The sequence below is a fragment of the Uloborus diversus genome, chromosome 10 (assembly GCF_026930045.1).
Source record: "Uloborus diversus isolate 005 chromosome 10, Udiv.v.3.1, whole genome shotgun sequence".
Lineage (NCBI taxonomy): Eukaryota > Metazoa > Arthropoda > Arachnida > Araneae > Uloboridae > Uloborus > Uloborus diversus.
The window spans coordinates 122,611,522-122,638,804 of record NC_072740.1 but is presented as its reverse complement, the minus strand read 5'-3'; the positions used below and the strand labels follow the sequence as shown (position 1 = coordinate 122,638,804).

Below are 27,283 nucleotides of genomic sequence, written 5' to 3'. Positions count from 1 at the left end.
GGTATGTTAGCCAACTTAAAATTTCATTAACACAAATTTAGTTGGGGGGGGGGGGGGGCACAATAAGATGGCCACCACGGGTGTCACCTATTCTTTCACGCTAGTGATATATATATATATATAGAACTGTAAAGTAAAAACAAAATACTATTTTCTGCATCCATTAATTTTACTATGCAAACAAAATAATTGGTGTAACATTTTTATATTTTAATTAGAGATGTGTCGTTCATGAACAAACAGATCAAAAAGAACGAATCCTTAAAATGAACGATCCGTTAGTTCACTTAAAAAATGAACGACCATTCTTTTGAACAGTGTGCAGTTTGGAACATTGTATTGATGCACCTGTGATAAAATCGCATGTTTCAAAAAAATTACATTCATCTTCAAATTTTTAACTTTCAATCAATCTCAAATTTTCTTTTTATCAATTCAGTACAATATATTCATTTCGAACCTTTTTACTTTCTGCTTTTTCATTCTTTTTCTTTAATCGTTGAAGTTCATTTGCAATTTTCCAATGTATCCATTAGTAATGTTTGGTGTAACTTGTTTGGGCTACTAATGAAATACCCACTTCCTGTCCCACACAACTGCTAATATCCTTCTCACGCTTTATGTCGCCAAAATTATTTCGAAAAATGCCTTTTATCACTTTTCTGGCCATCCTTTTGTTTTCTTTAACATCCCTATCAACTACCATCTGTATTGATTTGACTTTATTTTTAACTTACTCGATGACTTCCAAGTTGCTTGTTTTAAATTCAGTATCCAGAGATTTTGAAAAGGATTATTGATGTCTAATTTTTTTTCCCATTTAGAAAACTGTTGCGTTTTTTTTTTTGTTTTGTTTTCTGTTCTCATTAGTACTGTGGAATTTTTTGAAGCTCCGTAACAGATGATTTAGCCCTCATGGCGCCCTATAATACACATTTATTTTTTTGGGATAGGTGCGTAAATGTTGTGTATATATAATTTATCACTCCAAGTATTTTATTTTTCGTCATAATTGTTTTCATGTCTTGCAACTCAACTTGAGCTCTAAAGGTATGCCAGCTCGAAATGATTCCATTCAGTGTGGCATGTTCCGGAATGGCGATGGTGTTTCGTCTTATAAATAAAATAGTTATTGTGTTTCTAAATAGTGCCTCCTCGTCCAATTTATTCTACCTAAAATACATAATAGTAAGTGCGATGAATAAGGTTTCGTTAAGGTTAAAAACCTAATATCTCGTTCCTTTATGATTGTATTGATCCAAGTTGACTCCTAAAAACAAAAGAAAAAAATAAAACCAAGTGAAAATTCAAGTTTCAATTATGTTTTTGAGCAGTTTCAACAAAGAAAAGCGATCTGCCCTTACATGGAATATGGGTCACATTAAGGAAAACTCTAGGCAAAGATTACTTTTTCGCAGAATTGAAGACAAAATTGTCAAAACGTACTATCAAACTAAAACAAATCGAAAGAGATTTTAATATCAATATATATTAAGCCACACTTGATAAGCTCAAAAGCATTATCAAAAGTTCCATGTTTGCTTCCATGGAAAGGAGAAACATCTATGGTCATATTCGAAGCAACTGATAATTCGCTATTTTCTGTTTTCTTTTTTGTCACTCCTGCTTGCAATTCGTGCATATATGTGCAGCATATACTTCATATGATCATCCCGTTACTCTGGTGTCATATTATTAAGACACCGGAGTGCTAAGAAGGCTAACCAGAGCTTTAATGGCCTACAATCTACTTTTCTAGGTTATCAAATCTCACAAAAAATGAAGGAGCACAGTGACATTTATCTTTCTGAATTCCTCAACTGCATAAATTAGGCTACAAGAACAATAAACAACTCTTTTATATACTAGCAATCTAAAGTGAGCCATGTATAGAAGCAAAACTTACAGAAAAATAAGAACTGGTAGTTTTTACACCACTCTTCTATAATAACAATTGCTACACTTTTGCCTGGTTATTAAAAATTGCATGTTGATACAATTGCATTATCATCAGTTAGGATTTCTGATGAAGATGAATTTATTTAAGCAAATTTTTACTATACTACATCAAAAAATGGGAGAGTGGCCAAATTGGTCTATATCACCTTATTTGGCAGACCATCTAGACATACATAGGTATTGACAATATGGACACTTTGCAGCACTCAGTTTGAGAAGCCCTGTTATACATAGTCTAATGGTAATACTATGTATATATACAGTACTGTAGCCGGTAAATTTAATAACTGAATTTTTTGACATGCTGAAATGGAATCTGTGATTTTTGGAATGGAAAAACATTTCTTCCTATTCAGCAAATGAAAAATGTCTTACAAAATGAACTGTAATTGTTTTATGCATCTAAACCCAAATAAAGTTTCTTGATTCATTTTTCGTAGGCATATTTTCTTACTTTAAGATAGTTTAAGTTAGGTTTCCTTCAAATACTATTACTGATCTAATGAAACATATCGAATGTACGTGAGTATGTCGTGCAGAGAGATCACCTGCAAATTTTTTAAATGAATGAAATCATTCAAATGAACAAGTTGAATGATAGGATCAAAAAAATGAACGATCCTCTGATGAACGGATCATTAAAAAGAATGACATTGGCCTCCTCTAATTGGAATATAAAGCAATAAAATGCATACTTTAAAAAAAAATACATTAATAGGTTTTATATAATTGAAAATTTATTTTTTTGGTACTGGAATGCAACAATTTGAATTCTCCAAAAGCAAGAATTATTTTTAAAGAAATGTTATGGTTAATTATTCTTCTGAGTTGAAAGCTCTTAAAAGTTTTTTAGTTTTGGCACTTAACATCCCTTTGCTTCTCAACTGCCTCAAATAGTCTTCTGATGCTTGTAACACATGAAAGGGGATACTGCAAACATGTGCAACACATCTGATGCTCTTTTGGCTCCTTAGTAAATTATTTATTGATGGCTCAAGTTTTCCCATCATCAGAATGTATTATCTCAGGCTTCAGTATCAGGTTTTAAGCTGAGCTGAAAAGTTCTTTAGCCAAAAAAGCTAAACTTGGGGGAAAAGTTTTAGCAAAATGCTAAAACGTTGAAGGTTAATGAATATGCGTCTACATATCTTTCTCACTGCCTCAGTGTGTTTCATCTCTAGTTGAAAGCTAAATTCAAAATACAGCCACAACATTTTTAAAGAAATAAATACACAGTAGTTTTTTTTTTTGTTTTAGTTTGAAATAATAAATTTAGGAGTATTGTACTTAGTATTAAGACAAACTATTGTTGAACTGAATAGCAGTTTAAACAAGTTAGCTAAGATTAATAGTACGATTAAGTTGAATATCACCATTGTGATGATGTTGTTATTTGGTGAATTTTGGTAAATCATATGATACATGAAGTTTCATACGTGATCTTATTAGGTTTCGTAGAATGGAAACAGGGCCGTTACTATTATTATTAATCTTTTATTTTCCATTATTAACTATATATACATATATATTATTTCAAATGGTACTCAGCCCACTAAAGGGCACTTAAATATTCAAATACTAATGAAAGGCACATTTTTCTATAAATACACCAACAAGAATGCCTTACCTCATGTTTCTCACCAAGCATAGGGGCTGCATTTGAAACATCTGAACTGTTCTTTCCACACCCGCTATATATCTTTCCCCTTCGTTCATCCCTTCTCCTTTCAAACCTTTCCCCTGGAACCCAGGCAAGTTCCTCGCTCGCCCCCGCAGTAAAACAAAATACGCCAAAAGTGCCAACACACGCGCATTTTCACTGCTCGCGAGGCCAAAACATGTAATGTCAGGATTACAACCTTCTCTCGGATCATCCCCCCTCCCCCTCATTTGAGCAAAAAAGCGAAAATGCCTTGCTTCATTTTCGTAATTTAGATAATGTTTTCGCATTTTGCAATAAATGCAACCGTAGCGGCAGTGCCGGATTTAGAGGAGGGCAGGCGGGGCTACTGCCCTGGGGCCTCCACAACAAAGGGGCCCCCACAATAAAATTTTTACAAAATATCCCTTCTTTCACGGGTCAAAAATATCTGATATATACATATATATCAAAATATTCGGATATTTTCGAAAATATGATGATCTTTTCAAACCCTGATTAGGGGCCTCCACTCCTTTGTTGCCCCGGGGCCTCCACACTTCCAAATCCGGCCCTGCGTAGCAAAAATCCTGTTCAGTATACATGTGGATTCTGATTATACCTCAAAACACCAATTCTTAATTGGTAGCCAGTGGTTTCTACAACCCTGCAAAATGTTAGCCAGCTTAAAAAACAGTTAACAAGATGTTAATATTGCAAAAACTCCAGCTACTGTGGAGCAAAAATAATTTGGGAATTGTTAACAATATTTCCCCATCTTCCTCATCCCCTCAATTACCATCTTTTGAAAATGGGCATCAATAGAACTTTTCTGTGCAGATCCCCATGTAATTTGACTAAAAATTTGCTCAAATTTAATTGAAAATGCCACAAAATTGAAAATGATTCTAAAATATTAAAGCAAAGGATTAATTAACTAATATATTTAACTTTTAAATTAACTAATATGATAAGTGTTAGAAAATTTTCAAAATAATGAAAAATATCCTGGGTTTTTGGAGCTTGCAACATTTTCTGACTTTTGTATAATTTTACTGTCTAAATTCCCTGATTTCGATATTCCATTGCTATCCAAAACGTTTTAAATCAATATTTAAAGAAAATGAATAATCTAACTCGGTTCAACGTCGACGCAACTGGTTTGAAATTCCGTAGCATAAAGAGGGTGGAATGATCTTGCACGTCCTCTGTTATAGAATGAGATTAATTAGGATGATTAAGGTAATTATTTAAGATAAGTTTAAAATAATGGTAAGCACCAAATTAGAGGTAACTGTTGTTGAAACATACAACAAAAAAAGCAGAAGAAGTTTACTTAGATGGATGTGATCAGATTTTGAAATGGGTAAAGAATTGGGACCAACGCAAATTTAAGGTTGGCAAGTATGCTTCCTTATCCTAATTAAAGCTAAATTTTTTGTGGACAAGAGGATATAACCTCCCCTTTCTACCCCTCCGATGATCCAATAGCCAAATTTTTAGTGGAGAAGACAATTTGGCAAAAGTTCTGGTGTCAGGACTACAGGTTGGGAAAAAGGTTTAACATTAGCGAGTGGTAGCCAAAATGTGAAAATGGTCACATTAGGCAACTGGCGACCGAAAGTTTTGAGCTTTAGTTCTGACCCATCCAAACGAATGACTATCGAAAAATTTTATACTTTCTCTTACAATTTTCTTGAGCATAATATTTTTTCATTAGGACTTGAACACAGTGCACAACCATTGGTGCAGTCAGAGGAAATTTTAGTCTGTTAATAGACGGTTCACAAGACTCAGTTTAGCCATCACCTAATTTTCAGACAATTATTTGCTGTATACTTGCATTTTAGGCAACCCCCTTACTTTTTGAGGGTAAATCCAGAAAAATTGAAACTCACGTATAAGTCTAACATCTTCTCTCTGGAAAAAAATCAGACATGTTTTGCCTTGATTTTTGAAAATAAGTATTTTAAAAAGAAGAAAAATGCAGACTCTCCAACTCTCCTGCTTTTAGCTGGAGATGAAGTTCTAGACTAAGAATTTGAAATAATAGCCACTGGCTACCAAAGTCACATTTGGTAGAATTTTTTAAGAAAAAAGTATGCAGGCAGCACAAATAGTAAATTCCCTGTTTGCTGTTAGTAATATTAACAACAAATTAAAAGATTATGAAACTCTATGAAAACTACAAAGTTTCTAAGGATATATTTCTTAATATAGATATAAGCATCCAACAAAAGGAAATACATTTTACGAATTTTTAAATGTAATGCAATGTAGGCAAATAACTAAGTATGTGAGAACTCATACAGGCTTTACTTAGTAGTCAGAAAATCTCTGTTGCCTGGCTTGATATGGTTACTTTTCAGAGAATTTGGGATTGTAAAAGGTTGTAAATGCAAAAATGAACCATTTATCGAACAATTTTTCGTAATTTTTTAACAAAGTTTTCAATGGAAATAAAAAGTACAGTTTATCTATGTATTTTGTAATGGAGTACGATAAGTATTGGTCCTTTTTCCATGAGAAGGCACTTGACTCCTCCCTTATCAGGTGGTTTCGATGATTCTATTTCACTGTTTACGGCTGACGGTATATTCCGATCATAGCATTTTGTTGAAAAAACCGCAGTTTTTAAAATGCAAGAATAACTAAAATGACAACAGACAAGTGGAGCAAGTGATCTAATGGACATTAAGACTTTTTTGCACATTAAAATGCTCGCCCAATTTAAGGCTGTCTGGTTGTCTTATATAGAAGCGTGTGGATTGCTTACCGATCACCAGACTTAGATAAAATGAAAAGCTTTCTGCGAACACAAATCCTAACTGGAAAATTTTCTGCAAATAATTATTTTGCCTAACTCACCCTTGAATAAAAAATTAATTTATATTCAAATATGAAAGAATATAAAGCTAATTTTCGTGCATGAAACCCAATTTCTAATTTATACGAGCATCGGATTAAACGAAAGTTAATAACTGGAAAATTAACAGAAATTACATTTTTGTGCATTCATACATCTTCATTCTTCGGCAGTTCAACTTGATTCGCAACATGAGATGATTTTCGTTTTGACAATGTAATCGAGAGAAAAGTAAAAAATCAATCTACTTAACTTGAATGATTTTACTGAAACTAAAAAGACTAAGAAAGATGATCAACAGACAAAAAGGATAACTTGAAACTGATTTTACAGTGTTACTGGTTACAACTAAGATTTGAAATAAACTTGAGGGAATTTAAGAATTCCAGAACGGAACAAAGATCTATCTACACACCCCTCAAACCATGATTTCTTAGCAACCTTTAGTAAACATAATTTTCTCCCGTAACCTTCATTTTTCAATGAGAGAAACAATCTAAAGTGGAAAAAAAAATCTACGAATGTCTCGAAATTTTTTTTCGATATATAGAGATTTTTTCGATATATAGAAACAATTTTTCTATGTAATGAACATAGAAATTTGCTGGGATTTCGATATATAGAAAATTTCGATATGTGGAAGTTCGATTTATGGAGGCTCGACTGTAGTTTGCTTATTTCTCACCAACTAAAGAAAACTACCAAAACCATTTTTTTTTACACATGTGCTTTAAAAGGCTCTTTTGGAGAAAGGCTTTAACAGAAAGAAACTCTAGGATTTTCTTAAAAAATCCCTTTTAAAAAAATTGTTTTTTTCTTTTTTATATCAACGTTAGCAGTTTGAAAAAAAATTTCTGCAGAGCCAAAAATTTTCTGCGAACGCCGTTCGCGCGTTCGTCTATATTATGCAAGACTGCCGATCACCTCTGCATGAAATGGAACTCTTTGTTCTAGGAGATGTGGTGAAGTGCCTTCTCGTGAAAAAATAGACAATAGTTGAAATGAAAAAAAAAAACAATTCTTGCAAAAGGTGCAGAAAGCTTGCCGAACATATGCATTGAGTTGAGATCAATGACACTTTTTTAAATCAATCACCACTCTTAAAACTGTAATTGTCTAACTGGCGAGTGGAGACCACTAATTTTTTTATATGTACAGTTAAACCTGTGTATAACGATAGTCTATAAACTGTCTGCAACAATTTTTTTTTTTGGCCCCAGCAAAATGTCAGCATGAATAATCAAACCGTCTATAATGATAACCTGTCTATTACGATATTTTTTTTAGGTCCCAACAGTATCATTGTAGACAGGTTTTACTGTATTTCTTATTATGAGAATGTATAAAAAAAGGCAGAGGTTGAGTAATTCCTTGACTCCAAAGAGTGCTTAAACTTCTTTCTTGTTTAATTCTTAAATGAAACTTGAAGCCGAAATTTTTCAATTGGAAATGTGCAAAAAACTTGGAATGGTCATATTGAAAATGTGTAATTTTACTACACTGAGCAGTTTTTACTTTTAAGTATGTAAGCTTCTTGGTCGTTGTAAGCATTTTTTTTATTTACAGTTGCCTTTAAAGCGCTGTGAATTTGGCATATGAATAGTTAACAGTTATTTAATGTGTATTTTGAGAAGTAACTATGTTTATGATTTTGTTATCAAATTTAATGTCCCTTTTTGGGTTTTTATTAATTGTACAGACTATTTGTAGACAATAATTGTAGCTTTGTTTTTAGCTTTATTGCTTGCTTTTGTTTTTAATACTTTTATTTTCAATTTTTTCTGTAGAATTTCTTTAGATTCCCTAAAATAAGATGCCTGAGTTTGAGTGAGAATGAAATTTTTCGCATTCAACCTGAAATTGGAAACTTATCAACTCTTATTGAATTAGACCTTAGCAAAAATGGTAAGTTGGAAGAAATAACTAAACAACCTATATGTGTTATATGTATATTGAGATTATTGATGTTACCAACTGTAGGGTTATCATGTGTCTGGGGGACACATCCACGTTTTAAGGATGGAATAGTTGAAGGCTTTCTTTTAAAAGTACATCGTGTTTAAATTTAGAGGCACCTCAATGGGAGATCTTGAGATGTTATTGTAATCTCCAGAAAATAGTCTTATTTGGCAAAATTTGTCTCATGAATCGTCAAATTTGAAGGGCATTGCAATATTGCATTTTTAAAAGTGATGCCTAATATCTCTTGTCATTAGATGTAGGTATGTGTGCATACTTTTATGTTATTACTCAGCAAAATTCAGAGTTTTATTTGGGATATTGAAAATTTCCTCCTCCCAAAAATCTTAGTTTAGGGCACCCCAGTAGAAATTCAAAAGGGCAATTGCATGATAATGTCAACCAGATGATCAAATTTTCAAAATTAAAATTTCTAAACAAATAACGTATCATTTTAAAGGTAAAGAGTTGTATATTTTGAAATGCCTGTCTAAAATTTGATGATTTCAGTTATAAATTAGTTACAAGAGGTTAAACTAAGGTCAACATCTTGAGTATTTTCAAACCATATTTGGTGACTCTCAAAGAAATTCTGTCTTTTCCAAAAAATACAAACTAATATTATAAATTGAGATGAATAACCATTTAAAAATTCAATGTTGCTGGTGATGTTGAAAAATTTTGTTCTTCAATTATCTTGATTTCTGCAGATACTGGGGTTTATCTGCCACGGCAATGTAGCTTTCTTGCTTTTTAAAGAGATAATACTTTGGATTTTATGCTGGTTAAAAATGCTTAATATGTGTAGCTTACTTAAAGATGCAATGATGCATATTCATGTACATTAATATGCTACATTAGGTGTGTGTGTAAAAGTTTTTTTTTTCTGCTTTTAATCCAATGAGAAAAAAAGAAAATGTTTTTAAATCATTTATGAAAGAAATTGCTTTTATGTTCTTTCTTAGTAAGAGAAATGCTCCTTATTGTATGTAAGTAATAAGTCATATTAATTAGCTATAATATTACATGTTTTCATTTCTATTTTACTTTTTATTTTAGATATTTATGACATACCTGAAAACATAAAGAGCTTAAAGCAGTTGCAAATTGCCGATTTTAGCTGTAATCCACTAAAAAGGTAATATGAACATGTATATATATATATATATATAGTTTCAAGGTGTTCCGTTTTAACCTGCAAGACCTTTATTTTCGCAACCATTAGTCCTAGATGTATACTTCCAATTGCATTAATAATCAAAGTCTAATACAGAGATAAGATATTGAAAGTTTGAAGTAAAGATAAAAATAAGTCAAAAAGTACAAAATTTAACTTTTTGTACAGGCCCCAGGTATCCTTACTTATGTTTAGGGAAATAATCTCCATTAAAGAATAATTCCAACATAAAAAGTTTGAAATTAGTACGATAAATATTCACTGAGATATGAAACGCAGTGTTTTGTGACTTACACCACTTTGCGCTTGCCAATAATAACACCTTTTGGGTGGAAATATAATGGTTAACAAATGCTTAAAATTATATGTGTGCATAGAGTGTGATTTTTTAAATTGTTCAAGGTTTTGTAGTGTGTTTTTGCATATCACGGCATAACATTTGCATTTATTTTTGAATAGCAATGAAAAATATAACTACCTTGTTTTTCTTACTTTGACGACCTGTCATTCTTCTGAAAGGGCGATAAGTTCCAATCTCATCTTCTGTATGGTGCCTTGAAATTTTGAACTGGAATATCTCCTTGAGTTTTGGTCACACAAATGTCAAGTTTTTTGTGTCAATAATAGTTTTCAATAGAGATTATTTCTCTAAATATTAGTTAGGGGACCCAGGGCCTGTATGAAAAGTTAAATTTTGCATTTTTTGACCCATTTTTATTTTTGCTTCAAACTTTCAATATCTTAACTCTGCATCTGATTTGGAACATTTTTGCAGTTGGAATTATACATCTAGGACCAAGGGACTAGAAAAAGTTATCATTAAATAAAGGATGTCAGTTTAATCAAGGAATGTAGACATTCAATGCAGTCAAATCCAGACCAGTGAAATGTATCATTATATTGAAGAAATCGTTAAATCGAAGTTGTGTGTACTGTAGCAAAATGAACTTTAGGCAATTTCCCTAACTAAGGAAGTTAAGAAATAATTAATTAATTAAAAGAAAATAAGTAAAATTGAGCCTTCCGGAAAATCTTAAAAAATGATCTGTTGTACTCCAGTAATTACTGTACATTCTTGCTGTAATTTTTTAAAATTAGTTTTCAGATATGATTCTACTATTAAAGTATACAATCAAGTTCTATGTACAAGCAATTATAATCAGTTGTTATACAGGGAAGTCCCATTACAACAAAATATTCGTTTCAAGGAAATACCTTTTTAGTCCTGATTCAATTTCCACAGATCCGTGTCCAGGATTCCAAAAGTGGAGGGGTTCAAACTTGTTTCCTTTGTAACTTCGATTGTCAAAGGAAAACTAACTAAGCATGTTGAATAGTACATTTTAGTTCGATAACTAGACTTCTTTTTTTTTTCTTTTTTTACAGTTTGTGTTTTTTTTAATGAAATCTTTTTTTCCTACATTTCAACAATTTGCAAAAGTGGAAAAAACTGCACACATAGTTCTTTCATGCCACCAAATGCTGGTTACTCTTTTCTTTCTTTTCGTTTTCATCAAATAATATTAATCAAGAATTTAATAAAAATATGAATTTTATACCAAACAATTGCTGTTTGGCATAAAAACATTCTTCTGAATGTGAATCAACAAATTCATCCAACACCAAATACGTATCCAAGGGAAGGGAATTGAGGACATATCCTTTCCCGAAGCCCAATAAGCTTTCCGTTTTTGACCATAAAAAAATCTAATAGTAAGCAAAGCAGGGGCAGCGGACTGGCCCACCGATCCACGAGCCAATGGGCCCTCAAGCTGGACACCTCTTTTTTTTTCTTAGTTGTTGAATTTCCCTTTTCTTTCTTTCTTTCTTTTTTTTTTTTTTTTTTTTTTTGGCACCTTTTTTTCCAAGGTTGACGCTCTCTCAAGGGATCTAGTCTGCTCCTGAAGCAAAGTAACCATTTCCCTTGTCCCTCTGATTTTTTTTTTGTCTTTTGACTACATCATTGTCTAATACTCTCTTGAAATAAATTTTCCCCTGCATACTCAGCATTGGGGGATTCTTCAGCCATTCCTTTATCGTTAATTTTTTCAAACATTTAACAGTGAAGATGCTTTGGAGTCCTAAAATTCAGAAAAATGTTAATTGTTCTAAGATAGGGAAAGATTAAAGAGGTTCAACACTTTTAACGATTCATTGTTTTTTTTTTTTTTTTTCCAATGGGAGGGATTTAACCTCCAAAACCCTCCCCTTGGACACAGCTCTGAATTTTCATTGCATTCCGTAATTCCATTACAAGGAAATTCCTGATACAGGAAACATAATTTACAGTCCCTTGAAATTCATTGAAATGGGATTTCACTATAGTTGTGTGGTTTCAAAATTGTCCAGTGGCATTTAATAGTATAAAAAGAAATGTTTTAGAAAGGGATAATTGCTTTTAGGGAAGGTTTTTTTTTTCTTTTTTTTCTTCATACTTTATCTAAAGGAATTCAAAAAATATCATATGCCTTGTCTTTCTGTGTATTTCTTGGCTGAATAAAATTATAAAAACCAGTTGAAAAATTTGATTAGTGCATGGTTTTGATTTTAAGGCTTCATTAACTGAAAGTTTGTTTGTTTTAAGACTATATTTCCATTAATATTTCTTTTTATTTCATCACAGTTTTTTGTCTTCAGTAAACTTCGGAAGAGAAATAAGCTTGTACTTTCATCTGACAATTGATTAAACTAGACTCCACCCCCCCCCCCACTAGCTTTAAAAGCTTTTCAAAAATACAAGAACTAATGTGACTTAAAAATCAGGTTCAAAAATGGAGGGTCAATCAGTGTAGGATCATTCCTGATTGAAAATATTTTTGCAAGATTACCCATAACAGTTTCTGAATTGACTTCAGCAAGCTTACTAGCTGCATAAAATAAGTTTTTTCCTATGCTGATCTGTCAAGCAATTTGAAGTTGTGAACTTCTGCACTTCCTTTATTATAAACTGGAGAAACTAAATTCTTGGATTCGTGAGGACTTCAGATTTCTTGTTTTACAGTAATTTCTCCCATATTTCCAAATTTCTTCATTGATAACATAGTATTTATTAGATATTATAGTTCTTCATAGTATTTGCTTGCTTTGCAATCAGCTACAAAATGAAGTGTGGAATCATGATTAAAATTGCCTTACTGAGATTTACTGGCATTGTAATCTTTTTCTATTTTAAATAAATGTAAAAGGTACACATTATTTTGTTTCATTGGTAAGCTACTGGATAATGGTGTAGTATATTTCTGAATAATAACAAATTTTATTAAGCTGCATGTTCTGTACCACAAAACTAATTGTATTTCTAAAATATTATACCAAATATTATTTGAAATTTTTTGTCTATAAAATGCTCCGGTCAAAAGGTATGCATTACAAGTATGTTTTACCACATAGATCCCTGCTGTAAACTAAAAATTCAGTCCACACGAACTTACTTTATACAGTGAAAAACATTTAACATGGAATTGAAACAACCAAATTTTTTTTTGTGTGTTGACAGAATTTTTGTGCTATAGGATTGCTTTAAAGTGCACAGTATACTGTCTGGACCACTACATCATTTTGCTTTGAAAGATTTTTTATGTTAAATGAATTTCAATGTACATTATATTAAGGATTGTTTAATGTACATTTAACATGAGATTTGTATACACAACTAATTCTTAATTTGGCACATATGTTTTGTTATAGAAAATGATGTTAAAAATAACATTATAGAGTTTTTGCTGATAAAGCTTTTTTATTTTTATATCTCAGCTAACTTTTTACTTTGTATTATCCAGGATACCTGCCAGTATTGTTCATCTTCAAAATTTGACAGATCTCAAGATAAATGATGTTAGCTTAACTGAACTTCCATCAGACTTCGGCAGGTAGGTGCTATATATATATAATAAGTACATAGATACATTGAAAGTTATGAAAATACCAAACCAAAAGTCTATAGATGTACAAAAGCAGCATATCTAATAAGTCAAGTAAATATTATGACAGAAAAAAAAACAAAAGTGCAAAAAACAAATTAACAGCAATGCAAATGTAAACTGAAAACTAAAATTGAGTTGATGGAGTCAGCATTCATCAGCAGTGGAAACTCCATCTTATAGTTGAAAAACCCACAAAATTAAAACTACTGACTAAAAGAGAAATGTGAATGTCCTGCCAAATTGGGCTAAACATGCCAACTGCTTAGCTGTAAGTAAATAAGCTGGAGCTTACATTTAAAATTATAGCTGGAGGTTTTGTCTCTGTTATTAGAAGCCAAATTGGCTATCAATTATAACACACCGACCAGCACATGCAATATTAATGTAAATATCTTACCTCAAATTCCAAGTATATAACCAAATAAATCCAATGCCAAGGTGTTCTGGTCCGAATCAAACTTACGGGGTTCCTTGATTGGTCAAAAAGGAATGGGCCCCAACTGTTGATCCTTATATTCTGCTTTTGAATTTATGACTTGTCTTATGTGTGTATCGATTATAATACTATTTCAATGGTGTAGTTATTCAGTAGTACTTAATAACATTCTAAACTACTGGGCTTACATTTTTGTCTTTTTAGTTTTTTTGGTTTTTACGCAGTCGAGGTTTTTTTTAAAAAATTTAATAATTATTTTTTATTTTTTCTGAGGAATTCAAGTCAGTTTTGAAATTTTGTATTTCCACTCAAATTTATGGGTTCTGTTAGCTTTAATTTCAACAAAGCGAAATATTTGTAGCTCACAAAGCCTGACAACTGGATGATTTCTTTTAAATGTACCTGCACAGTAAAAGAGGGCTCCTTTGAATCTAAGTTTCATACCCAAAATTCCCAATTAGTTCAGAGAAGGAATTGGAACTTGGATGAAAATTTACCCTCCAAAACTTTTACAACAGTTTCTGAGACTCCTGGTATACTGTTAACTCTAATACCTTGATGCTAAACCTTAAATAAGCTCATTCATGTTTGGGTAGAAAGAGAAGAAATTCTTAGATTGATATGATGCCAATTAATTGTTATCCCAAAGCAAATTGGCTTTTCTTGCGCCTATGGAATTATAGCCAGAATATACCAAGCGATTGTTTACCAGGAAAAGCGCATTTTCATTTGGATTTGCAAGCATCAGAGAGCCCTAAAGGTAAAGAGCAGTAACCGCAAATTTTTCATTTTTCTTTTTTTTGCAATTTTATCATCTATTGTAGCTTAGCTTTACTGAACAAGCTTGCTTATTTGATTTTCAATTCAAAAAAAGTGCAAAAAACATCTCATTCACACATTTCCCTATTGTTAGTATTGAATCCAAAGTGTTTTTTTTTTTTTTTTCAAATATCTCGGGAAAACTCATTTCTGCACATTTACCTGCCCTCGGCAGCCTAGTTATACTCAAAGTAGTTATAGTTTGTTGCATTTTCTTTTAATAAGTTGACTAAAAGGAGGAAAAAACAATTATCTTCAGTATGACTTATTTCTAAATTAATCTGAAAATGAATCTTTCTGAAAATGAATTTTTTTTTCAAAGAATATTAATTGAAACTTTTATTTGCATCTATCTGCTTCTTATTAAATTGTCTATTATCTTCAATTGCATTATTCAAGGCAGTAATATAAAAGGCCCCCACATTTTTTTTTTACCGCCTGGTGCCTCCAAATTTCTTTAACTGCCCCTGAGTATTGTATTACTTTTGTTTGTATTATCTCTTTGAATAATTGAACTACTTTTTAGAAATGTAAAACTTGATCATTGAAAAGATACACTTTCGATTTGCATGTTGCTTTTCATTGTAAATTTGAAAATTTCATTTTGATATTTAATGCAGAAATCACAAAAATAATGACAAATAATGTGCTATGCAGAAGGATATATTTACTACCCAATATATTTTCACACAGTTTTGGGTAAAAAACGCTGGCCTGATTTTTAGAGAATTTGTAAATTTTTGCTCTATAATAATTTTAGCATCTTTAATGTTGTACTTCATTTCTTTAAACTTGTTTTACATTTAATTTTATTATTTTTAACTTAATAAAGGGGGGGGGGGTTGTAATTCAATATGATGTCTATTTGATTGTTCTTTTTTATTACCCTGCTAGTCTTACTGTTAAACCAGGGGCAAAAAAAAAAAATCTTTTTTGCTTATTTCTAACATGATAGCAGTGTTGGTATGAATTTTATTTTGTAATCGAATGAAGAAAAAAAACATATTAAGTAATACGTAACAGCATACAGAATGCTAGAAGCTTGTATACTGCTCTGCAGTAATAGTAATGAAAAGGTTTAAAATCCCTTTTGCTGCTTCATCATTTAACATGAATAAAAATAGGCATCTTATTTTTTCTCCCTTCATACAAAAATATTTGCATTGCTTATTACATTCTAAATGCTAATCAAAATGAAATACTTTTGAAATTTTGTATTAATATGTCATTACTGTGTTCTTGGTAATTTTGAAACATATGTATTTTTCAGATTAGTAAATCTGCGTGTACTGGAGTTGCGTGACAATTTATTGAAAGAATTACCATCATCTTTTGTTTCACTAAAGAATTTGGAATGTATTGATCTTGGCAGCAATATGTTTGATGAAATGGTATGCATTTTATGACTTTTGAACTTTTGTTATCTTTTATTTGCAAGATATGTTTTTTAGCTGGGGTTTTTTAATTTTATTTGGTGCATGTACAATGGGCTCAGAATTTCCCATTGTTAATGTTTCGGGTTTTAATGCTATTATGATTGTTTTTTCTTATGAAATTGGTATCACCTTTTTCAGGTTTGCCATGCACCGGGAACATCGGGAAAACCTGGAATTGTCAGGGAAAATGAATATGGCCGAAAATGGTCAAGGAAATGTCAGGGAAAAAGAAAAATAACATACATTTCTAGAAATGTCAGGGGATTTTGCTTTATTTTCCGATCGTTCTTAGTTAGTGCAGTGCTATATGATGTCAAAAATAATTTTTTTTCTCCTAATCTTTCCCGCTGCCATTCGTCGTTTTGTAGTTTGGACTTTCTCCTTCCCCTTGAAGTTATTTTTATCAACTCTGGCATTGGCGCGCCATAGTAGTCGAGGCTTACATGCGCAGAAGGTATATTTTGTCTTTGTATTTAGCGGGCTCTATCTAAACGCTATTTTTTTACGTCAGCAATTCTGAAGTTGTTATTAATATTTTGAGTTCGTGGCTCATTGTTTTGTCTGCAAGTGCGTCAGTTCTTAATGAGCTGCAATAATATTTTCATGTTTTATATTATTTCTCTAAATTTAATTAATGAAATCGTTTTCTTCTAAACAGTTTTGTTCTGAAAATTTAGCTCATTAGACAATTTTAAATTTGGAAAGTTTCCTTTTACAGGAGTATCGCTAATCGTTAAGTATTTTGGTAGTGACCTTTAATGACTCTTTCAATGAGCTTGTTTCTTTCAAAATGAAAGAAATCCCATAAAAAAAATAAAAAACCTGCACGTCAGAAAGTTTTGTGATCATTGCTCATAATTTTACTTTATGGCAGGGGTGCCTACAGGGGGATTATGACACAAGCTGCGCCATAAAAATTTTGGGAGGATTTTTTATTTTTTTATTTATTTAAATTCATTAATTGATACAAATTTATTTATTTATTTATTTTTATTTAAAATTATTTATTTTATTTTATTTATTTAGTGTGGTGTATTTCATTGGCAGAGCGCAGAACTTTTCTTTTAAAATAATAATAATTAAAAATAAATAATGTGATACAGATGTCACAATTGAGATCTTTTCACTCAATGTAAGGCAGTGACTCCTCGCCATTGAAAAGAAGATATGCTACATTTACATTATTTCATAATACTTTATTATAGGGATTTGTTTCAGTTTTGTTAGTACATATTTTGGATTATTTTAGCTTGACTAAATTAAATTTGGTAACCATTGTTTGTAAAGTTTGAAAATAAGGAAAGTTTTATCAAAATTTAAGATGTATATATATATTAATGTTGCAAAAAGAAGGTGAACATCGATAGCCAAGAATTTTCTCAAAACCACTTGGAAAACCTCGAAATGTCCGGGAATTTCATTTGTGAACTTTTGTGGCAACCCTGTTTATTTAAACTTTACTATTTAAAACACTTGTTCATACATCCTGAAAAAGTATTTTGTTTAGCAGTAAATTATTTTTTCTTGTTTATTTAATTGCTTGTCTTGATCTCTTTTCTCTTAGCATAACCATTCTAATAAAAGTAGAATAATATTATAAATTTTGAAATGCTTGTATGTAGGTGATTAAGTGGTAGGAAGTCATATGAAGGTCATCCCAGCCTTGTATCTTTTAGGCATCTTGTCCGCTATCTTTTTAAAACACTTGCTCCACTTGAAAATGCATGTTTTCTTCAGAGCATATCACCATAAACAGCTGTCAACATTTCAGTCATTTCTTGACAACTTACCTAAAAATTTTATATTGATTAGTTGCTCCGTGATTTCATATTTTTCCATTTTCCAGGAACAGTAAAAACAAGAACAACAGAAACTAGCATAACTTGCAACATACACGCAGTTTGGCAATCTGCTAAGCACTGACAGCTCATTGGGTGTCAGCAGGGGTGGCAAATAGGGGTTCAAGAGGGGGCGGTCGCACCCCCAAATTTTTTAAGCAGAATGATAGAAAATGGGTGAATTCAATTTATGTAAGTCAGAAATCAATGTTCATTAAAAAAAATCTCGCTGGTTCTCAGTAACTATTTGATGAAACTCGACACATTCCCAGACTAGAAAAGTGTTTTTCGTTATTTGGATGATGACTTGAAAATTCATGAAGTATTTTTCGGCCTTTTCACGGCTAAATATTTCATACTTGTGTGCCCAGTGTAACGATGGTATGTCCAATATGAGAGACTCGTGCAAAGTGGTGTGTCTGCATGGTTTTCTCAAGAAAATTCCTTGATATTTTACATTCACTTTTACGCTCATTTTTTAAGTGTATATTTATTTAATGAGTGTTCATCGCTTTCTTTTGCTAGAAACACGTTTCAGCTGCTCAATGCATTATCTGCTTTCATAGAAGCTTCTTAAAAATGCATGTGCTTATTGAATAAAAAAAGACAAAATACCCTTTATGGGGCTCATGCAATCTCAAAGTGACACAAGATGGTCTTCAAGAGTTAAACCATAAAAACCTTTCTCTATAACTTCAAAGCAGTGATTTGACGACTGTGAGAATTATTGCAAAACGATTCTTTCAATGGTGAAAAAACTCATGCCCTTCAGCATGTATGACTTCGTTTGAATTTTTATTCAATTTGTTTCTATTGCGGAAAGTGTTTTAAAAATGCTTTACTCTATCAAAACATCTTCAATCCGCTGCCCTTAATTTTAGGACTATTCAAGCCACAGTTCAATCTACAATTGATCTGTGCGTTCATACTACCATAGTTCAATCTGCAACTGAAATTGAAAATAGATTTTACATAGATGCATATTTCAATCAATGATGAAACGTTTTCAAAAAAATTCTTCCTCCGAGCCAATTTTAAAAAGGAACTAAAAAACGAAAAATCCACTTGATGATGTGAAGTCAAACACTGATTTTTTAATATTTTGTATAAAGTAATAGATTCTTTTTCGAATAAAATTAACACAAGATTTTGTTGATAATTATTTTTCTGCATGGTTGGCTCTATATTATCTGGATTGGATTTTTTGAAAACAAAAAATAAAATGTTTCAATTATGAGTAAAATTTTTAGCACTAGGCAAGAAAAATTACAGGCAATATACCGACAGACCGGTTATCACATCCAGAGACTGCTGTTCCGTCCTTGTTGTGGACTCTTCAGCCTGGAATAGTGAATAACAGAGCTAGTGGTAGATGACATCTCATTGAAGCTGAGAGTGCCGACGAGACTAGATTATTCAATGATGAAAAATTAAGTTCCTCCCAATTTTTGAAGTTGCCTGTGTGATTTTGAAGAGCAAGACATAAAAAGTGTTTTCATACATAACTTTGTTACTTCAATTATTTTTTAACTATTCCAGTCAGCTCAGCTGGTAGAGAAAAATTTTTGTTAGGTTAGAGAAATATTTTCGAAGCACAATGGGCAAAAGAAAAAGAAAGAAAAAACCTTTTCTATTTAGCTGTACTGGCAAAACAGCATGACACTGGGCACTGATAGTAAGCGGATTCCCTGCTCTTCTGAATTCCAAAAAACATGCATTAAAACTTTTCCAAAAGGTATAAAAACTTCAGTATCGAGATGTTTTGTATGATAACTTATTAGAAAATGAATCAAAATTTTAATTGCTTCCAAGCACTAATTTTTATTCATATTAAACCCATTTTATGACCACTTCCTGTTAGCTTATGTGTGTTTGTTACTGCACTGTGGTAATACATATTTAAGAAACTCGACCCCCCCAAATGAAATGCTGAAATGCCGCCCCTGGGTGTCAGGCAACTATCGCCGATAGTTAGGGGGACTATAGTTTGCATCATGGCTGCTAGATTACCAGAGTTTGCGTATTTATTAGACAGATTACGTATGTTCATTCAGGACTTTTTTAATTACATGTTATGCTGATGAAAGTGCTCCATTGCTGCTTCAAAACACAACTATTTGTAAAATTTTCTTGACAGTTGTTGTTTTTTTTTACATTTTGTCTTTCATATATTTCATTCTTTTATTTTCCATGTTTGATGTTTATTTTATTTAGTAATTTCTTTACCAAGAAAAATATTATATAAAATTGAATTATGAACTCTATTGTTGTAAAAATCATCCAAAACTATTATCTGAACCATCAGCTCAGCAGTCAGTCTCTTGTCTTGCAAAGCAGAAAAGTTTTGTATTAGGCACCTTTTTACATCATTTTTCAAATCTATTTCATCTCTAATAGCAAATCTTTGTACATCTGTTTCCTCTCTAATAGCTATCGTATTAAATTTTAGGGAAAATGTTATGAACGATAAGTGATTTTATTCCCCTTTTGTTTGCAATACAGTCAAGTCCCAACTTACGCGAGGGATGTGTTCCAAGACTCCTCTTGTAAGTCAAAATTTTGCATTGTGAAAAAGGGTGTGTATATGCCTTTTTAATAAACATAAATAATTATTTTAGACACTTGTAAACACCCCTCAGACTGCTGCAAACCTTTCTTTAAGTATTTGTCAACGTTTTCCACTCAAAGAAGTGAATTTCTATTGCATTAAAACAAACCACTTAAAAATTTAAGTTATTCAATATAAACTACTGTTATGATGCACAATAAATCAATGATCATTCGGAGAGTGGGACAAAGTGCTATACTGTATGTACAGTACGCAATAATAATAATGACAACCAATCGCAACACTATTACACTTCTCTATAGTAGATAAAATAATAATAATTAATGTAACTAAAAAACAAAAATGATGATGGTTGGGATGTGAAGCTGTTCTCCTGCATATTGAGGGTCTTCACTTTTTCTTTGATTTTACGAAACTTTCTCTTCCCTAGTTTAAACTGAAACAGCACACTTAGATACTACTATGTTAAACTAATTTTATCATTAAGAGTGGAAAATACAGAGCGGTTATTTGTATACACAAACAAAGCGATGATACGACTAGTAAAGTGTGGGAATTTCCGCACTTAAGTGACGCCGAAGAGATGAAGTCCATTCACGAATTCAATATTTAGTAGCCAGTATCGAAGACAATACTTATTCCCAGGGATTCCCCAACAAAAAATTTTGTGTAGTGGGGGAGGAATTCAGGTTAGCTCTAAAATTAGTTACTGGTGAAAAACTCTCACCATAGCCACTTCGCCTGAGTCGAATCGCGTTGTAGCGTGAATCGACTGTTTTACTAATTTCTCTTTTTTTTTCATCTTAGCCTTCCTGCTTATGTCAACTGACTAAATTGCAAGAACTTTGGTTAGACTCTAATGAGATTACTACCCTTCTAAATGTAAGTATGAGTTAAATTTCTTGTCAGCATGTCTGGAATAAGTACCTTTTTGAGATTTTTGAATATAACTATTAAGTCATCTTGAAAGTATTCATTATCTTCATATTGGTTTAATTTACAACTCATATATGTCTGTGTTGCTATGAAGTCTAAGTTTACAATAGTGGACTATTCAGTTGGCCAATTCTCTAGAAAGGTGCAATTTCTTGTCCTAGGTTCATTGCAACCTTAGACGTGTTTTCTTTTTCTTTTTTGCTATTATTTATTTGTCTTCATTTAAAGAACATAATAATGGACATTTAACAATGCTAAACGATACTTATTTATGTGGTGGCATAACGTACAAAAATGTCACTACCATACACTGTCCCTCATCAGAATTTCTCTCTTTGATGGTCTGTCTAAACAGCTAAAAAAGCTGAAAAGTATCTCTGAAACATATTTTTACAAAGCTTCAAGTACTCTAATTTGCAATTAAGTTTCTATTTTGCTTGATTGCATACATTAATATGTTTCTTGCATAGTTAAAACTTTTCCCCAGCATTTTTGAGTGAAGATCGGTTGTTCGCCACATACTCCCCCAATTGAGTTTCGCCAAGTTGAACCTTGACCCTTGATTTTTTGAAAGTTAACTTCTTTTAACTATGGTTGTTTTATTTCAAAATTTAATCAAAACTCATTAGAAAAATGAGAAGATGGGTATTTTAATATATTGCAATATATTAGCAACATTTTTAGTAGATTTGTTGTGATTTCAGCTTGTAAATAGCAGGAAGTATTAACTATTCAATTGATACAGGAATCAAAATTGAGGAAAACTGTGGAGGAAATTTGCATTCATAAAATTTATCAAATTTAACCCTCAATATCTCTGAAATAAAGGAAGATTTTTTGTGAACTTTTGCTAGTTAAAAAAAAATCTGTGTTGTCTTTCTAAAAGGGGGAAAAAAAATAACTGCAATCCCTTGTGGAAAGTTGAAAATTTGAAAAACTGGAGTGCAAAGTAAGATTTTCAATACAATTGCCCATACATAGGCTTGCTGATTAGGGCAAGAATGTCATTGGTCATTTAACTTAAAAAAAAAAAATGAAAAACATGATTGAATCAATTGCAGTATTTAGTTTCACAATTATAACAAGAGGTAGTAAATAGTTATAACAATCAAAAATATGTTTTCCTTCACTTCTCTACTCTGTCCTCATAGGGTTTAGTGGTCATGTGGAGGAGGGGTGTTACCATCAGCATTAAATACTCAATACAATGTGTATACATATATACATTTAACTTCCTCTTGATTTGTTGTTGAACAAGTTCAGGCTGTCTAAAATGTATTAGATACTTTTGGTTGTGTTAAATAAGCTTGACTCATCTTTTTTTTTTTTTTTTTTTTTTCAATTTCTGTCAAGTGAACTTGATAAAATTTGCATTTTCTAAAGTATAATGTTCAGCTTTACAGTGTTTTACACTGTGATTATATAATTAATTATTCATTTGGGGGGGGGGTAGCAGTCTTGTTAGTTATCTTATATTTTGAAGTAAATATTTTTGATACAGATGAAAAAACATACTTCTAAATAATTATTCTTTATTTTCTCCAAAATTCAGTAATTTTCACAACATCTTGTTTTTGAATGAAACTAAGTACTACATGTGTTCATATAAAACCTTTACTATTCCATAATTTTGTAGGTTTTTTTTTTTTTTTACATTTGTAAAATTGGAACTTGTTTGTACAGAATTTCATTTAACATAGATTGCCAGATCATTAAACCAGAAAAAAATCCATTCTTTATGTGAGAAAAATTAAGCACTGAAATGGTTGTTTTGAGAATAGTTATCTTTTTTTTTTAATTGGGGAGAGGATGAAAGTTTAAAATAGAATCGCCTTCAAATAGTTTAAGGATTTCTTAAATCACATATATTTTTTGATCCAATAACGTTAATATGCAAAAAATTTAAAATGTTTGAAGTGTGTACCTTTTTTTTAATTTGATTGTGTTCTTTATGCTCTCAAAGTATAGTTTTGTATTTTCCATAATAATTTATGTTTTGTACATAAATTATGAATGTAGTATTGGATAAATTGGGCAAACAAGGCAGGCTTTAACTTTTAGGTTGAAAGAACATCAGAGTTATATGTAAAGTAACTTAAAAATTACTAAGCAATCAGTAGCTGGATATCAGGTCATTGGGATGTTACAGTTGTTGGGATACAGCTCACATCTTTAGATCTTCCAAAGCCAAGATTATTTGCAGACCATCCTTTGTTAAACTGACGTGCAACAAACGCTAATATTTATAATGAGTCAAACAATACCTCACATTTCTCTAATTCTACTGAATGATCTTAAATTTGCATTTTTCAATTTCTCTATCATCAATTAGTACTCGACCGATACATTGGTGCCAATGGTTCAACAATTTAGCCATCAGCATCGGCGGCCGATGCTAACTTGGTGAAAACATCGGCCCATCAGCCTTAAAAGACGTTGAAAAGCCAGTGGAATTGACCGATGTTTTCGAGAAAAAAAGGACCTCCGCTGTTTTACTTTTTAGTACAAAGTAAAGGGCATTATTGTTTTCATATAAAATTTTTTACTTGAATTTCAGTATGAATTTCAATTTTAATCTCCCCTAAAAGAATTTTTAATGCTGCATTCAGGTACAAACAAGTTAATTATTGCATTGTTTTTTGTGACTGGATGTATGCATGTATCTCTCATAAGTCATAACTCAAAAGTGGTAAGCTGTTAGAAGAATGAAATTTCGTATGTGGGGTTTGCGTACCTTCCAGTTGTGCACTTGTTTTCCAGTTGTGCACCCTTTTGTTTTCAATCAGGTATTCTAAAAGGCCTATTTACTCATTATTTTGTGGCTATCAATTACTTATTTCAATGCAAAACTAATATATCGTCTTAAACTGATGGTTTAATGATATAGTGCCGACTTGGAGACCAACTTGGAAACAAATATGAGATGGCAAAACCGGATTTTGTGACACTTTGTTAGATTCCTGTTGAACCGACTGTAGTTTTTAATTTTTCGATATTCATAATATGAATCCCAGTAATGCAGTCTTTTCTGTATCGCTTCGGTGGAGTTACAAGTTTCAGGCCCTCTTTCTCTATCACAGAACTTGTAAAGCATTTATCATAAGCATTTTTGTAAGTCCTACAGGCCCCTACGATCATGGGGCCTCTCTCGCAATTGCTACATTTGTGATATTTAAAATTCGCCACTGCACCTCAAAACAAACTGGGGTACAAGTTTTAAAAGGGTTTTTCTGCTCGCTCTAAGGCAGGGGTTCTAAAACTAAGGCGGGGGAGGTGCACACCTCCCTAGTGGGCGAAGAAGAGTGTTATCTGGGAAGCATGCATGTTTAGAAAAAATAAAATGAAAAAGTAAAACTAACTGTAATTTGCTCAATTTTGTGATCACATGTGAAGATTTTCGACATTATCGCCTTTTTTAGGTTGTTGGTGTAGTTTTCATCCACATATGAGTGTTTTTCAACATTAGTACCACATACAAAGTCAAATCATCGAAGAAGGTATTGAAAGTAATCTGATGCATTGCTTTAATTACAACCTAACATTCAGAAATTTATCAATAACAAACAATGGTAGCCCTTCCACCAACATAGCTGGTCTTATATGCCAATCTCACTTAGATCATATATTTCCTCAAAAATGTGTATTAGTTCTTTGCTTCTTTGATTACATGAATTCTAATAATAACACACTCAAAATAAAGTAATATGTGTAGTAGTAATATACATATGTTTTACATACGATTTTACTTTACTTTCACTTAATAGCCTCTGCTTCGGTTTCCAATCGGGGTTTTTCGATTGCACTATACTTGTATTGACCAAATACAGTTGAGGTGATAGAGGAAGTGGGGGGGGGAGGGGAGGACGTGAGACCAGTGGCATAGCTAGAGTGGGGCAGAGAGGATGTTCGCCCCGGGCGGCACTTTTTTAGAGAAAGCAAATTTACCCACGATATTTTGAAAAAACAAACGTATTTTCCCAAAAAGGGTAGCATTTTCTTAATCTATATTTGCAAGCAAAAAGAAAATCGCTTAGAAATGCAAGTCTTTTGTATCACTACCAGAATAAAATTACTTAGGTACCAAACAAGAGTTTTTCTTGATAGCATATCAGTACAATTCCTTGTTTTTCTGAGGGAATGGCAGAGAAAAATCATGGAACTGATGTTTTTTCTACTGTAGAGGTTAACTCGAGGAGGAAGAAAACAATGAAGTTTTCCTAAATTTTGTCATAAGAAAAAGTTAACACATGATTATAGAGTCTTGAAAACCTCCTAATAAAACACAAACTTCTCTTTTTAGCCTACTTTCCCAGTAAAAGTAAGAGAAAGAAGAAAAAAGCATGAAAGAAGGCTTAATGCATCTTGAAAGTATTGGGAAAAACAAAAAAAAAGTCAAAAATTTAAAAAAATAATTAAATAAATATCAAAAAATTAAAAATTGGAAAGTAGGGTATTGAGATGGGGGAAAATGTCTGTCGGTCTGTCTGCCCCCCTCCCCAACCCCCACCCCTAATAATTTTTCAGTGATTCGAACAATTTTTTTTGTTCGAAAGATCTCCGCAAGGACACCTCATTCCAAGTTTTCACTTTTTGATTTGAACAATTTTTTGTTCAGTTTTGAACAGTTAAAAAAACGTACCATTAGCACCTATGGGAAAATTCAAGGCAAAAATAAATCTTGAACTTAGAGGCGTAGTGACTTCAAACAAACTTCGTAGGAAAAAGCTTTTGATGAAGAACAATTATCGAAAATCTTTTGGATTTGAACAATTTTCCATTCAATGTTGAACATTTCAAATCTCTTAAACTTTACCGCCTACGGGGAAACTGAAAGTCAATATAGATTCTGAAAATAAAGGCGGATTTACTTCAAACAAATTTTGTTGGAAATAGCTCTCGATGACCTACTCCCAACTCTGACTCTAAAAATTTTGGGGCACTTTACTCTGACTCATGTGCCCGAAAATTAGACAGACTTCGACTCCTCAACTTCGACAATGACTTCGTAGCTCTTGCAAAAATTTATACACGGAGGAAAAATGACTGACAATGACTGTGACTCTTGGAAATTCGACTCCCACTCCTGTATCAAAAAATAAGTCCGACTCCGCAAACATTGGCAGACTTGCGGACTTTAAGGGAAAATTGATAGCCAAAAAATGTCTATTCAGGTTTTATTCTCACCAATTCATTTTAAAAGCTAAGTGTAAAATGTATTACTCACTTGTTTCTTTATTAATGAATGAGCAGTTTATCTTGTCCGGTTACGGACGCTTCTTACGAGTCCCGGATTAGAAAGCTACGATGTGTAAACATCAGAATGGATGAATGATTCAAAGGATGTGACGTCAGTGCATGAGCAGATGGACAATGTAATCTCCTGATGACTCGGAGCCGATGGAAAGTTCTAGAAGCATCCAGGTGGTTCTTATGTACACATTTTCGGCATGACATGCTGCGTGGTACGGAGTAGGATATAAGCAGAAGGAATGCAGAGGGAGATCATTTTGCTCATGTTTCTCATTCCTTCAACTGAGGATAGTCGTTCTTTTTTGAGGATCGCTCGCTTATTGAAGCAGCATCCTGAACTCAGCATAGAAAATGGCTGTTAGTTTTCTACATGAGATTTAGGGAATTAAATTTTTTTGAAACATATTAAGGAAACTTTATAGTTAGTTGAATGCTGTTGAAACCTATTATGATTATTTTACTATTTACAGAAGTTA

The 27,283-nt window shown here is 32.1% G+C and overlaps 1 protein-coding gene across 1 annotated transcript in view; it reads left to right on the top strand.

Moving 5' to 3' along the window:
* The window catches only part of LOC129231423 (protein lap4-like), a 98,458-nt gene that overhangs the window by 5,141 nt on the left and 66,034 nt on the right, over window positions 1-27,283 (top strand). Inside the window, exons 2-6 of the mRNA XM_054865735.1 lie at window positions 8,252-8,369; window positions 9,483-9,561; window positions 13,380-13,469; window positions 16,049-16,169; window positions 21,429-21,503. Of these exons, the coding sequence (XP_054721710.1) occupies window positions 8,252-8,369; window positions 9,483-9,561; window positions 13,380-13,469; window positions 16,049-16,169; window positions 21,429-21,503 (483 nt within the window). The remainder of the gene's footprint in view (window positions 1-8,251; window positions 8,370-9,482; window positions 9,562-13,379; window positions 13,470-16,048; window positions 16,170-21,428; window positions 21,504-27,283) is intronic.